At 48.6% G+C, this 13,175-nt stretch overlaps 2 protein-coding genes across 10 annotated transcripts in view; both read right to left on the bottom strand.

The window, feature by feature from the left end:
• Positions 1-8,566, bottom strand: part of herc1 (HECT and RLD domain containing E3 ubiquitin protein ligase family member 1) — a 34,602-nt gene extending 26,036 nt beyond the window's left edge. For 4 of the 9 annotated variants that reach the window (XM_029144375.3, XM_029144384.3, XM_029144380.3 and 1 more), the window contains exons 1-14: positions 8,271-8,565; positions 5,731-6,707; positions 5,459-5,554; positions 5,078-5,272; positions 4,462-4,773; positions 4,183-4,279; positions 2,990-3,133; positions 2,615-2,742; positions 2,255-2,399; positions 1,751-1,922; positions 1,196-1,330; positions 930-1,095; positions 648-773; positions 215-436 (exon numbers count right to left, since the gene is read on the bottom strand). In XM_029144375.3, coding sequence (XP_029000208.1) covers positions 215-436; positions 648-773; positions 930-1,095; positions 1,196-1,330; positions 1,751-1,922; positions 2,255-2,399; positions 2,615-2,742; positions 2,990-3,133; positions 4,183-4,279; positions 4,462-4,773; positions 5,078-5,272; positions 5,459-5,554; positions 5,731-6,681 — 2,889 coding nt within the window. In that variant the 5' untranslated portion in view covers positions 6,682-6,707; positions 8,271-8,565. Of the gene's footprint in view, positions 1-214; positions 437-647; positions 774-929; positions 1,096-1,195; positions 1,331-1,750; positions 1,923-2,254; positions 2,400-2,614; positions 2,743-2,989; positions 3,134-4,182; positions 4,280-4,461; positions 4,774-5,077; positions 5,273-5,458; positions 5,555-5,730; positions 6,708-8,270 lie in introns of all 9 variants that reach the window. The other 5 variants (XM_029144378.3, XM_029144379.3, XM_029144382.3 and 2 more) reach the window with 3 other exon arrangements.
• Positions 8,567-10,506: 1,940 nt separating this feature from the next.
• Positions 10,507-13,175, bottom strand: part of LOC114852582 (multiple epidermal growth factor-like domains protein 11) — a 47,624-nt gene continuing 44,955 nt past the window's right edge. The window contains exons 11-12 of the mRNA XM_055507541.1: positions 11,323-11,429; positions 10,507-11,225 (exon numbers count right to left, since the gene is read on the bottom strand). Of these exons, the coding sequence (XP_055363516.1) occupies positions 10,563-11,225; positions 11,323-11,429 (770 nt within the window). The 3' untranslated portion in view covers positions 10,507-10,562. The remainder of the gene's footprint in view (positions 11,226-11,322; positions 11,430-13,175) is intronic.

Genomic DNA, 13,175 nt, shown 5'->3' with positions numbered 1-13,175 from the left:
AGCACTTGAATACTGAGAGCAGCAAAGAAAACGAGGTACCCAGGTGTAACAGCGGTACCATACATGTCGACTTTGCTGATGATCACCTTCTTTTAGTAGTGAAGCCCTTTGTCTTTGTTTCGAAATAAATCGTTATTGTTTGTTACTGTATATTCTAAAAATCACTGAGCGTAAACTCTTTGTTCACCAAACAATGGCTATGATCTGTACTTACAGTATAAAAGCCCAGGTTTCTGAGCAGCATCTTCATGAGGATCTCAGCCAGGTGCGTATCAGGGTGTCCTGCTGTGGCACTATATGCTGGATCTGGGGATGTTGTGAAGCCCAGACCAGAGGCGAGTACCTCAGGACCATCAGCAGGAGAGCTATAACCAAGGAGTGAGGCCACATGGGTGTGGTCCTGAAGGCTGGTCAGGATTATGTCCAGTTGCATCCTCTGTGGCACAGACATACACAATCCAAACCGAGGAACACAACACTGCTCTTACAGTACTGGCTCATCAACTGCCCTGAATATCTGACTATAACATTTTTTTATAGCTCATAGTGTTCCTGCATGACTGACACAAATTATAGACAAGAATGCCCAGAGCTGCACATTGTACCTCATCAGCAGGTCAGCTCTGTGTATTATGAGGCTCAGGTACCTGTCCTTTGGAGAGACTCTCCCATCTGTCAGGGCCCTGAGGCAGCAATGAGTGAAGCAGCTCCATCCTTTCTCTCAGTGGAGGAAGCAGCATGGTTGCACCCACAGACAAAGTCTCAATCACTGCCTAATGGGACAAACACCCACCCACATATTTTCACTGTTTGCAGTTCTAGAGCCAGTTGACAAGAAAAGACTGTCAAAGTGTCAGTTACCCCTTGGAGTCTTTTGTGTTTTAGACAAACAACTTAAGCATCACCTCTTTTAACACTTATTATCCTACCTCCTGAATCTCATCTGGTACAGATGAGTCCATCAGTCTGAAGAGCAGGTTTCTCAAGGGTCTGGCCTGTCGACCCAAGATACTGGTGGCTACGCCTCCCGCCAGGGCCAAGGCGAGATGATTGGACAAAAGCCGAAGGCACAACTTAAGGAAGTTATGATGCTCCCTGTAAAGACAAAACAATATTAAGGAGGAGGATCTATTAGCATATGAATCTATTAAATGAAGTGCCAGAGACAGACCACAGTAAATGTAAATGTGCTCACCTGGATGACGGGAAGGGAAGGGGAGGAACCTCACTGTTGATCCCATCACAGTAATGCTCAAGGAAGGAGCGCAAGTGGGAGAAGGTGCTTTCTTCAAGGTCAACGCAGTACGGCCTGTGCCAAGCGACCACTTGTCTGAACAGCAACAAGTAATAATTAAACGGTGCTCTGGAACATGGAGGCTCAGTAGTGCGTAGCGTAAAACTGTATGAAACTGTTCCTTCAAGTTCTTTGAAATACATTTCTATCACTACAGGTTGCATGTGTAACACAGAATTCTTATTTCTAAAACATTCATTCATCCTGTTTTTCTCTGAAAGCATGCACCTGTCAGGACCGTAGGTCAGAACAGATGCAGAGGGAAGCACCTAGCCTCAACGCTGCTGTGCGTCTCGTGTGCAGCTGCTGCACTTTGACCTGTGTTTTGTAACATCAGGCGTATTGTGAAATGAGTCCTTGCATTCGCCCTCTCTGACCTGTGGGGATCCGTTTGTAAAAATCAGGTTATGGCCATTTTAAACCACAGCCTGAGCATTCACTGGTCTCATAACTGACCTGTCTCTGGGCAGGGCTGTCCAGGCCAGGCTATGAGAAGTCCCAGCTGAGATCTGCTGAATAGCAACTCCATCCAGGCCAACCACCTTCTTGGGTTTGGTGATAGGACCTGTTGAATTTCCCTGACCACACTGGCCCATTGAGTTGTTGCCCCATGCATATACTTCATTGTCTAGATGGTAGTTAACCAGAGAAAAAGTAGCACAGATAGTGATGTAATGAATATGAATGAGGCTGAATTTTCAAATACAGAAAGTTGAAGGGACTACATTTTCTAAATCCATTCATGCAGAAAAAATGTGAGCCATTAACAAAATGGCATGTAGAACAATATATGTTCAACAACATGTTCAAACACAAAATAGTCTCAAAAATAAGTAAACGTGAAGTGTGAAGTAAACTTAGCGCCCACACTGAGCGCCCATCCGTGAAGCACGACCAGGGAGAGACAGAGAGCCAGAGAAGTGAAAGAAGAAAAACAATTTCAAATGACGACATAACTACCGTGTGATAAGGCCAGACAATGGCTGTCCCCTATAGAGATGTCTACCACCCTGGTGGTAGCCAGCTCCTCAATGAGTTTGGGCCTGAGTGCTGTAGCCTCAGATGAACCACACCCCAGACAAGCTCCACAGCCCCAGGCATATACCTAAAAGCAAGGCACAGGAATTTACATTAGCAGAGGACTTTTGACATTCACATAATCCTTCTTCCTGCAAGCAAATGCAGATTTGATGAGAAAACCAATTCTGAGACCTTAAACCCCATCTAAACCACGATCTGGTCATGGTGTCCATAAAGTCATTTCATAGAAAAATGGACAAAGTGTACTCACTCACTAAAGCATTTTTAATGTTTTCCTACCTGTCCAGTGGAGGTTAAGGCGAGAGACGACTGGCTTCCTGCACAGACTTTTCTGATGAACATTGCTTGAAGGGCTTCCACTACTTTGGGTTTGTAGACTCGATTAGTATCACCATGACCCAGTTTTCCTGCAGGATAGAGCAAAGTCATGCATGAATATATGATATTGTCGCACCTTAACTATTTGAAACACCTTTAAGAAATAAAAAATCTGGTTTCTAAATGTGTACATATACTATAAAGTCAGGGCAAATGCCAAACTGCCAAGATAACACTCAAATAAGGTGCATATTGAAAACAGATAGTTAGCTGTGATATACAACAGATCAGATGTTCGACAGTAAAGTCAGTCTTGTTCTAGAAAGGGCTGCGTACCATTGTCCCCTCCTCCAAAGGACCATACAGTGCGTCCATCCTTTGACAGTGCAATAGTATGAGAGCTGCCACATGACACCTCTCCCACATTGCTGATGTCTTTAACCAGGGTGGGAATGTTTCGACTGTTGCTGTCACCATGCCCTGAATTACAAAACAATGAGAAAGTCAGCATTTTAACACAAATGACTCAATCGAACTACATATTTAGAAGACTTAACAAGAAACACACACCAGCAGCACCTGGTGTTTAAAGAATCCAAACACAGGAATTATTATGAAAGGCCACACAACTGCAAGGTGTGAGTGAACATATACACTCTGTACAGCTTTGGGAGAATCGGATTCGACTCAGAACAAAACTCAGCGAGGGTGCATGAGGCTACATGATATGACACAGAGTAATCTGACTGATGCTCTGAGTAGAGGTGCACACTCAGGGTGAGATGTAGCTTAGTGTTACAGAGCCAAGTTCTGTGAACATTAGTTAAACTTTAAAGAAGGAAAGGACCAGTGGAATCAGGAAGTACACAAATTAAAATTGATAAAGAGCTTTAACGCAAGTGAGTTAAAGCTTAGCTGATGTCTGCTGTGTACACGCTGCGCTGTCATTGGTTTGTGGATGCTGAGCAAGCTGTCTAATGGAGTTTAGGTTTGGTCCACACAGAAAGGAACACAGGCCGCCTCCAGGAATCGAACCCGGGACCTTCTCACTCTGAGGCGACGGTGCCGATTAGTAGTTGACGAGAGGGGGGTATTAGAATGGAAATGGATAATATTGGGATTTTGATATATTTTATAGAAAAAGCAACGTCCTTTCCTTAATTTTATTTGAATAAGTATTTAATTATGAGCTTGTAGTGTATTTCTCCTCGTTGATGCAATAGTAGATTGTGTGTGACTAAGCAAGACACGCATGAAGTCTCTTTATCTAGGCCCAGAAATCCTGTGTGGTAAAAGTAAACTTATCACCAAAAATGGTTCCAGCAACCACAATAACTATTACAAACAAGAGGGAAGCTTCCCATGTTGACTAATTAGTGTCTGGTGTGCGGATGGTGATTGAAGAGTGAAGTAGGGTGGACATGGGGATTGACGTGAATAGCCAGATGAATTCCTCTGTGTGAGGCTAACCTGATCTCTTGTACTAGAGCGTCAGGGTAACAAGCAAACACCAATGCCTAGAGACTCACCCAATCTTCCAAAATCTCCTTCACCCCATGTGTACAGCTCTCCATCCTCACTGACTGCAGCACTGTGTCTGTAGCCGGCAGACACACACACCACCACCTGGAATACAACGATGACAAATCATACCTCTGAGCAGTTACTCAGGCAACCAGTGCAGTCCTTTACTTCTAGTGCATATATTCACAGAGAAAAACTTAATTAATTAGCGGCTGTAAATCACTATACATTAAAAACATATGTTGTGTAAAGGCGAACTCTCTCAATGCTGGGTGAAACCCTACCTTCCCCTGCAGTGGCCCCTGGATAAGTTTAGGGTATTTCTGTGTTGAGCTGTTCCCGTGACCCAGTTTGCCATAATCACCGTCACCCCAGCTGAACACCTCACCCTCTGTAGTAAAAGCCAGAGTGTGGCCATCTGAGCCCTTGGATGATGACACCTTTTTGATGGCACGGTGGGGTTCAAAGGTCAGCTTCTTAAGCGTGGATTGGTTGTTGGAGTCCCCAAGGCCTAAGCGGCCATAGCTTCCCTTTCCACAGGCTCGTACAGAGCCATCTGAAGAGATCACAAAAGTGCAGTACTGGCCAGCCTCAATCTACAGAGAAAAGAGGGCCAGCTTTGTTATCTTTGCACACAGAAGATGGAAGGCTGACTCAGCATTCTCCTGCACTGCCATTCAGGCGGGTAAGTGAATAAGTGGGTGACACGGTGTGATGTTACACAACATCATGAGTTTACCAAAAGCTTGTCTAAATTACAAATTACAATTACAGGCGTGCAGTTACAATAACATTAGGTAAAATCAAATTATAGCTTAGTATTTAATCTTCTAATATAATTACATCATTTTGCTTTATGATTAATCATGAAAACATTAACATCAGCTCTTTTGCTCTTACTGTTTGTGCATCAGAGAAGCTGGCAGCCAGCTTAGGCTGCAGGATCTTCTCCTGTGTGCCTTCTACTAGCTGGTGGCTGCTATTACTGCCCCACACATACACCTCACATGTTTCAGACACCACAGGTGCCTCGCCGGTCTGTATGCTGTCTGGACTCACACAGGTGCGGGAATAGTCGGACGCCATTCGACATACCTGGAGGAAAACATAAAAGATCATAACATGAAGAACCCCTTTAGACATGACAGAAAGGAGGACTTTTACTAGGGTGGGTCAACAAAGCATCAGCCACCCAGCTTTGATAGCCATACAAATCAATAAATTGTGCAATATTAAATCATATAGATTTCCATAGAATAGAGCACCCAATGAAAGTCTTACTTCTTCAAAGAGACAGAGCGCTGCTTCATATAGTGAGCACAGGCCCTCAGATGTTCGTGTGGGCTCCCGCCACTGGCTGCGATCTGCTGAGGAGCCCTGAGAAAATGAAACAGCCATCTACATTAGACCATGCAGGCATTCATTATCATTAACATGTTAGAGCAGTCAAACTGAGTTTTTTTTTCTATTTTGTGGAAATTACTTCATGTACCACTTAGTAGTAAGACGATCATTATTTACTCATCATCTGTAACCAAATGAGCATTACTTACCAAAGAACGTCTCATCTGCATGAGAATGTTCATGAAACAGTCATATCCGATGAGGCCCTCTTGACTCTGCAGCACCTTATTCTTCTCCATAGCACTGACAAGAGCGGATGCTGCCAAGGCCATCTCAATCCACTCTAGTAAGTAGCGTAGGGAACCCCTCTGAGAAGCCAGTCCTAGCAGTAGCTCTGAGGCGAGCCGCCTTCCTAAAATATCCGCCCCAGAATTTGGCATAGTAATCCCCTTTAGAAAAGTAGTGACCTGTGCAAGGCAGTCCAAGCCCATTGGTGGGATCTTGCTCTCGTTCGCCAAAGACAGTGGTGGCAGGGAGCTAACAACATCAATGGCTGTGTGAATTACATCATTACACAAGTTTATGTTGCCTCCAGGAACTCCGACCGAGTTGGGTGGAGGAGGCATCATCCAGCTCTGGCGCAGCAGAGCAAAGAGAAGGCTGAGGCCTGTGCGAACACCCATCTCAATGAGAGCATCAGTGCTGGAGCGTGCTCGCTCGCTGACAGAATGCAGATCAGCTGAGCCAGAGTTGTTCTCTGGAGAGTGCTGCTGCTGCTTGACCTTTCCTTTGTCATGGTACTTGTTGGAAAGAGCGTAGAAGATGCGCTGGAGCACCAGCACACGTTTGCGCAGGGCAGCAGCAAAGGGAGAGTCAGAGCAGACCATCTTGGCCAAGGCCAACTGGCTGCCGAGTAGTGCATCAAGGTAGTGCTCCTGCTCATCGCTGGAGAGGGATTCACGCTCAAAGTCTGGAAGCTGGGGTCCTTTTAGACATAGGACCTGCTGGGGCAACAGCACAGCCTCCTTGTTGGCCAGAAGCTTTGAGTAAAGCACGGAAACTCCATCCCGTGTAGCAATTGACTCGCTGTCCTCCGTGATCCATGAGCTGTTTAGGTGCTCCAGCCACTTGAGCTTCACTGGAGGGATCATTAAAGCCATGGCACGTCACTCTGGAGCCATCAGTGCTGAAAACACATATTTGTCAGCATGCTAATCTGTCAACATTTACAATTTCCTCAAATGCGCAAGCTGGATAAAATCAGTTCCATATTTAATGGTTATGGCATGATGTGGCACAAAGTGAAAAACAAGCTTGCTATTTACAATAAATATTCTACCATCCAGTACTGCCTTGTGTGATCTTATGAGAAAACAGAGAGAGCTTCAGACTATTCAACAGCAACAATAATGCACTTTCTGGACTTTTGCAGAACTAGCGGACCCTGGAACTAAATGGGGTTGTAAGGATGCAAGCGCTTTTGATGCAACAGCCAGGACATCCAACATAAATGAGACAAATCCCTGTGTAGTTTATAAAACATAAGCATAAGTTAAAATCAGGAGCAAATGAAATGAATGAACAGGTGAAGCCTAGTGTGTTGCTGCTGAAGTAAAACCTCATTCAGAGAGCTTGAACTGTTTGTGGAGTAAACCACTGTTCATGTGGATGAAGTATGGATCAATTAACAAACAGACTGAGGAAGCATTAGTCTGTGCAGCCTTTGTGTATATCACTATGTCACTATACACTGCATTCAGGCTCAGAAGCTACTAAGGTTTTTTGAAAATCCTATACCAGCCACAGAAACGGCCAAAGCACAGAAACGATACGGCAACACTACCAAAACAAGGTCTGGTGAGGACAATCCCTCCATTCACAACGGTCATATCCTGAGATCAGACATGAGACTTGAGCAACATCTGCTGCCTTGACGTGAACTGAAGGATTATGTCGATCTATGAACAGACCGAAGCACATTTATTCATCCTGATCACAGCAGACATTGTATTAAAGGCGTGACTACTAAGGCAGCTGTCATTTACTGGGGCTCTGAGTCAGACCGTGCCTCAGCTGTGGTCTGAATAACCTCTACCTCACTCCGTCCGACACAAACCGATGCTGTGACACGCTGCCTTCCTCTGGCTGCAGCAGTGTCGTTCCTGGACACACCTTCACTGTGTTGGTTGACAGCCACGCCGATGAGGTTCCACTAACGTACATACACACTGCAGCCCACCAGCAGGACGCCAGGCGGGACTGCGGCACATCTGGGCTGGTTTCTCATCAAACATGTTAATCGCCAGACGTTTCACAAATCCCTGACAGCGCTGCAGGAGACTGGGCGACGGTTGAGACATGACCTTGCACGGGAACAGTGAGCACTGGCCTGGCACCTCCACAAGCTAACTAGCGTAGACGGCACAGTGTGCTCCAGAGCATGATTAAAGAAGTGTTTACGTTAGCTAACGTTAGCTGACTGACAGGGAGAGTCCGCTAACGTTAGCTAACGTAAACAACGCAGAAAACATTAAATGTCTCGGCACCCTGATGTGAAGGCATGACACAATGTAATAATTAAGTTGCGTAGTCAAACTAGCATGCACAACCGTCCAAAATGGCCAACCGCATTCACTGCCAGCTATTTGGACCACTATTAAGCCCCCTTATCTCTGCACTGCCCCGTAGCCAGCACGTTAGCTTGCTAGCTACACTTTCCTGACGTTAGCGCCACTAAAGGCTCGCTTACCAGCAGCTAGCTTAACTGTCAGCGGCCTCCTCGTGGCGGCGAGGTGCTTACACAAGAATTCTAGTGAGCAAACACTTCGTCAGTATCCTGCGCTTTCCTCACGCTGCTGTGAAAGGAGACATGCATGCATTTCCATGCCTCCCGCCGCCGCTCCCGTAGCTTCGGCTGCAGTGGGTCCGGAGAGCAGTGCGCTCTGTCCCTACCCTCACCGAACCCCAGCCCAGCCCAGCCCAGCCCGTGACGCTGGGCCCGTCTCCTGCCCTGGGAGCACTCCGCACACTACACCGGCACCGCGCCGCTCTGCCGATGGGCGTGGCTTTAGCGCCTCGCACGCACCGACGGTACCGAGCGGATCCACGGGACCGGCGAGCAGACAGCGGTGGACGCTGGGTGTCGTGACGTTGCATTGTTTGGATGCTCTGAGAACAAACCCGGAACACGTGAATGCAAAACTAAACGAACGCCAGCCTTTGACGATAAGTCCATGAAACCACGGTGGTTGTTAGTGGTGTCTGAGTATCTGAGCCTGTCGCAAATATCCTAGAAAAATAAAATTCCTCTTCACTTACTCAACAGTAGAAATGGGCGTCACATCCTTATATCTGCTGCCTCTTTTGTCGCGTAGACGTCACCGCCCGTGCCTCAAAGTGGTTTTGTATGCCGACATACAAAACAAGCGCGCCCACAGTTTTTGTGCGCTCCTCTGTCGCTTTGTGCACCTGACCACTGTCCCGACCGTCCATCGCTCCACTGATACGTACACTCTCTGTCTACATGGCTGTCTGTCTGCCTGCCTGCCTGCCTGCCTGCCTGTCTGTCTGTCTGTCTGTTTACATGCCTGCCTGTCTGTTTACATGCCTGCCTGTCTGTCTGTCTACATGCCTGCCTGTCTGTCTACATGCCTGCCTGTCTGTCTGTCTACATGCCTGTCTGTCTGTCTGTCTGTCTACATGCCTGCCTGTCTGTCTGTCTACATGCCTGTCTGCCTGTCCGTCTACATGCCTGTCTGCCTGTCCGCCTGTCTACATGCCTGTCTGTCTGCCTGCTTGTCTAAATGCCTGCCTGTCCACATGCCTGTCTGTCTGTCTACATGCCTGCCTGTCTGTCTACATGCCTGTCTGCCTGTCTGTCTACATGCCTGTCTGCCTGTCTGTCTGCCTGCTTGTCTAAATGCCTGCCTGTCCACATGCCTGTCTGTCTGTCTACATGCCTGCCTGTCTGTCTACATGCCTGTCTGCCTGTCTGTCTACATGCCTGCCTGTCTACATGCCTGTCTGTCTGTCTGTCTGTCTACATGCCTGTCTGTCTGTCTGTCTGTCTACATGCCTGTCTGTCTGTCTACATGCCTGCCTGTCTGTCTGTCCACATGCCTGTCTGCCTGTCCGTCTACATGCCTGTCTGCCTGTCCGCCTGTCTACATGCCTGTCTGTCTGCCTGCTTGTCTAAATGCCTGCCTGTCCACATGCCTGTCTTTCTGTCTACATGCCTGCCTGTCTGTCTGTCTACATGCCTGTCTGCCTGTCTGTCTACATGCCTGCCTGCCTGTCTGTCTGTCTGCCTGTCTGTCTGCCTGTCTGTCTACATGCCTGCCTGTCTACATGCCTGCCTGTCTGTCTGTCTACATGCCTGTCTGTCTACATGCCTGTCTGCCTGTCCGTCTACATGCCTGTCTGCCTGTCCGTCTGTCTATATGCCTGTCTGTCTGCCTGCTTGTCTAAATGCCTGCCTGTCTACATGCCTGCCTGTCTGTCTACATGCCTGCCTGTCTGTCTGCCTGCTTGTCTAAATGGCTGCCTGTTTACATGCCTGTCTGCCTGCCTGTCTGTCTGTCTGTCTAAATGCCTGTCTGTCTGCCTGCTTGTCTTTTACTACATTTGAGAAACAACAAATCTTTTGGAAATGTGCGCACCATAGCAGATCATAGTGTCTTAGCTGTGTTCTCTGCACGAATCGGTTGTGTTTCATATTTTATAGATGATATTAATTCAGCCATCGTCCTCAAGGCTACTAATAAACTTGAGCACATTTTCAGTATCGTTGTGCTAAAAACACAAACACGCTGCTGCTCGTTTATCAAGTAGCTGCTGGTCGATGGCGTCGTGGACTGTGATCACTGGATGAAACTGCCCGTCTGTGCTGGTAGTTATGAACACGTATGTGATTGTGTGCCTGTGGCAGCTTCCCGTCACACACAGAGCAGATGTTGGTCGGTGCAGACACTACGCTGATACACGAGGAGGAGGAGGAGGTCTCAGCTCCCACATTTATTTCTCCCGGCGCTTACAGACACACTCATCTTTGCTGCCCGGCCTCAGTGAGGTCCAGGTTGATCCCAGACACCAGCTCTCCTCCACGCGAGCGGCTCAGCAGCTCCTTCAGCGCCTCGTTGACGTCGTGGTTGAAGACGGTGGAGAAGCTGCAGGTGGAGAAGCCTCCGCCTCCGCCGCCGCCGCCCGCGGGCAGCGCCGCCACGGCCTCCTGCACCCACCGCAGCTCCCGGCCCAGCTCGGCCTGCAGCGCGTCCAGGAGGCTCTGCCGCTGGCGGTAGCGCTGGGCGGCGGCGCTCAGGCGGCCGCTCAGGGCCTGCACGTCGTCCTGCAGGCTGCGCTTCAGAGCCTCCACCTTGCGGAAGTCGTAGCGAATCTGCGAGAGCTCGTGGCGCACGCCCTCGCTCTCCTCCCGGCACCGGGCCTCCTTCTCGTTGTACGCGGACACCACGGCGTCGAGGTCCTGCTGCAGAGAGTCGTGAGCCGCCGCCAGGCTGAGGAAGGAGGCCTCCATCTGCTCGATGTCCTCCACCACCTGAGCGAAGCGCTCGAAGTCGGCGTAGGTGTGGTTGGGCGGCATGCTGGAGTGGGACTTGATGGTGTACTCCCTCAGGCGCTTGGTCTTCAGCTGCCGCTTCTCACGCTTTTGTGGCTCTTGGGTTTTACCTTCATCCTTGTGTTCATTGGACTGAATGAAGGGGAGTGAAGCGTCAGTGTAAACAGTATAGCACTGATGGCTCGATTCAGCGCCAACGTCTGAAAATGAATGTGTTTTTCCATTTTACCTTGATCCAGGGGTGGTTAAGAGCGTCCTGAATGGTCAGTCTCCTCCTGTGTGACAAAGATCCAGTCTCAGTTAGAACCCTGGAGGAGTGTGCGGCGCATGGTCTGTCTTACTAACTGCACTAACACCGCTGACCGTCCAGGGAAGGGACATTGAGAAAGTGGACTCTTACAAGTACTTGGGTGTTCACCTCAACAATAAACTGGACTGGTCCCACAACACAGAAGCACTGCATAAACAAGTGTGTTAAGGAGACTGAGGTCTTTTGGAGTCCAGGGACCACCCCTAAAGACCTTCTATGACTCTGCAGACCACTCTTTTATGGAGTGGTCTGCTGGTGCAGCAGCATCTCAGCAGACAGGAGGCGACTGGAGAAACTGGTCAGGAAGTAACTGGAGAAGCTGGTCAGGAGGCGACTGGAGAAACTGGTCAGGAAGTAACTGGAGAAGCTGGTCAGGAAGTAACTGGAGAAGCTGGTCAGGAAGTAACTGGAGAAACTGGTCAGGAGGCGACTGGAGAAGCTGGTCAGGAAGTAACTGGAGAAACTGGTCAGGAAGTAACTGGAGAAACTGGTCAGGAGGCAACTGGAGAAACTGGTCAGGAAGTAACTGGAGAAACTGGTCAGGAAGTAACTGGGGAAGCTGGTCAGGAAGTAACTGGAGAAACTGGTCAGGAAGTAACTGGAGAAACTGGTCAGGAGGCGACTGGAGAAGCTGGTCAGGAAGTAACTGGAGAAACTGGTCAGGAAGTAACTGGAGAAACTGGTCAGGAGGCGACTGGAGAAGCTGGTCAGGAAGTAACTGGAGAAGCTGGTCAGGAAGTAACTGGAGAAGCTGGTCAGGAAGTAACTGGAGAAACTGGTCAGGAGGCGACTGGAGAAGCTGGTCAGGAAGTAACTGGAGAAGCTGGTCAGGAAGTAACTGGAGAAACTGGTCAGGAAGTAACTGGAGAAACTGGTCAGGAAGTAACTGGAGAAACTGGTCAGGAGGCGACTGGAGAAGCTGGTCAGGAAGTAACTGGAGAAACTGGTCAGGAAGTAACTGGAGAAACTGGTCAGGAGGCGACTGGAGAAACTGGTCAGGAAGTAACTGGAGAAACTGGTCAGGAAGTAACTGGAGAAACTGGTCAGGAGGCGACTGGAGAAGCTGGTCAGGAAGTAACTGCAGAAACTGGTCAGGAAGTAACTGAAGAAGCTGGTCAGGAGGCGACTGGAGAAGCTGGTCAGGAAGTAACTGGAGAAACTGGTCAGGAAGTAACTGGAGAAACTGGTAAGGAAGTAACTGGAGAAGCTGGTCAGGAGGCGACTGGAGAAGCTGGTCAGGAAGTAACTGGAGAAACTGGTCAGGAGGCGACTGGAGAAGCTGGTCAGGAAGTAACTGGAGAAACTGGTCAGGAAGTAACTGGAGAAACTGGTCAGGAGGCAACTGGAGAAACTGGTCAGGAAGTAACTGGAGAAACTGGTCAGGAAGTAACTGGAGAAGCTGGTCAGGAAGTAACTGGAGAAACTGGTCAGGAAGTAACTGGAGAAACTGGTCAGGAGGCGACTGGAGAAGCTGGTCAGGAAGTAACTGGAGAAACTGGTCAGGAAGTAACTGGAGAAACTGGTCAGGAGGCGACTGGAGAAGCTGGTCAGGAAGTAACTGGAGAAACTGGTCAGGAAGTAACTGGAGAAACTGGTCAGGGCGACTGGAGAAGCTGGTCAGGAAGTAACTGGAGAAGCTGGTCAGGAAGTAACTGGAGAAGCTGGTCAGGAAGTAACTGGAGAAACTGGTCAGGAAGTAACTGGAGAAGCTGGTCAGGAAGTAACTGGAGAAACTGGTCAGGAGGCGACTGGAGAAACTGGTCAGGAAGTAA

This window comes from Betta splendens, chromosome 3, assembly GCF_900634795.4.
Source record: "Betta splendens chromosome 3, fBetSpl5.4, whole genome shotgun sequence".
Lineage (NCBI taxonomy): Eukaryota > Metazoa > Chordata > Actinopteri > Anabantiformes > Osphronemidae > Betta > Betta splendens.
Note: the sequence above shows the minus strand (reverse complement) of the source record. Positions and strands in the feature narration are given on the sequence as shown.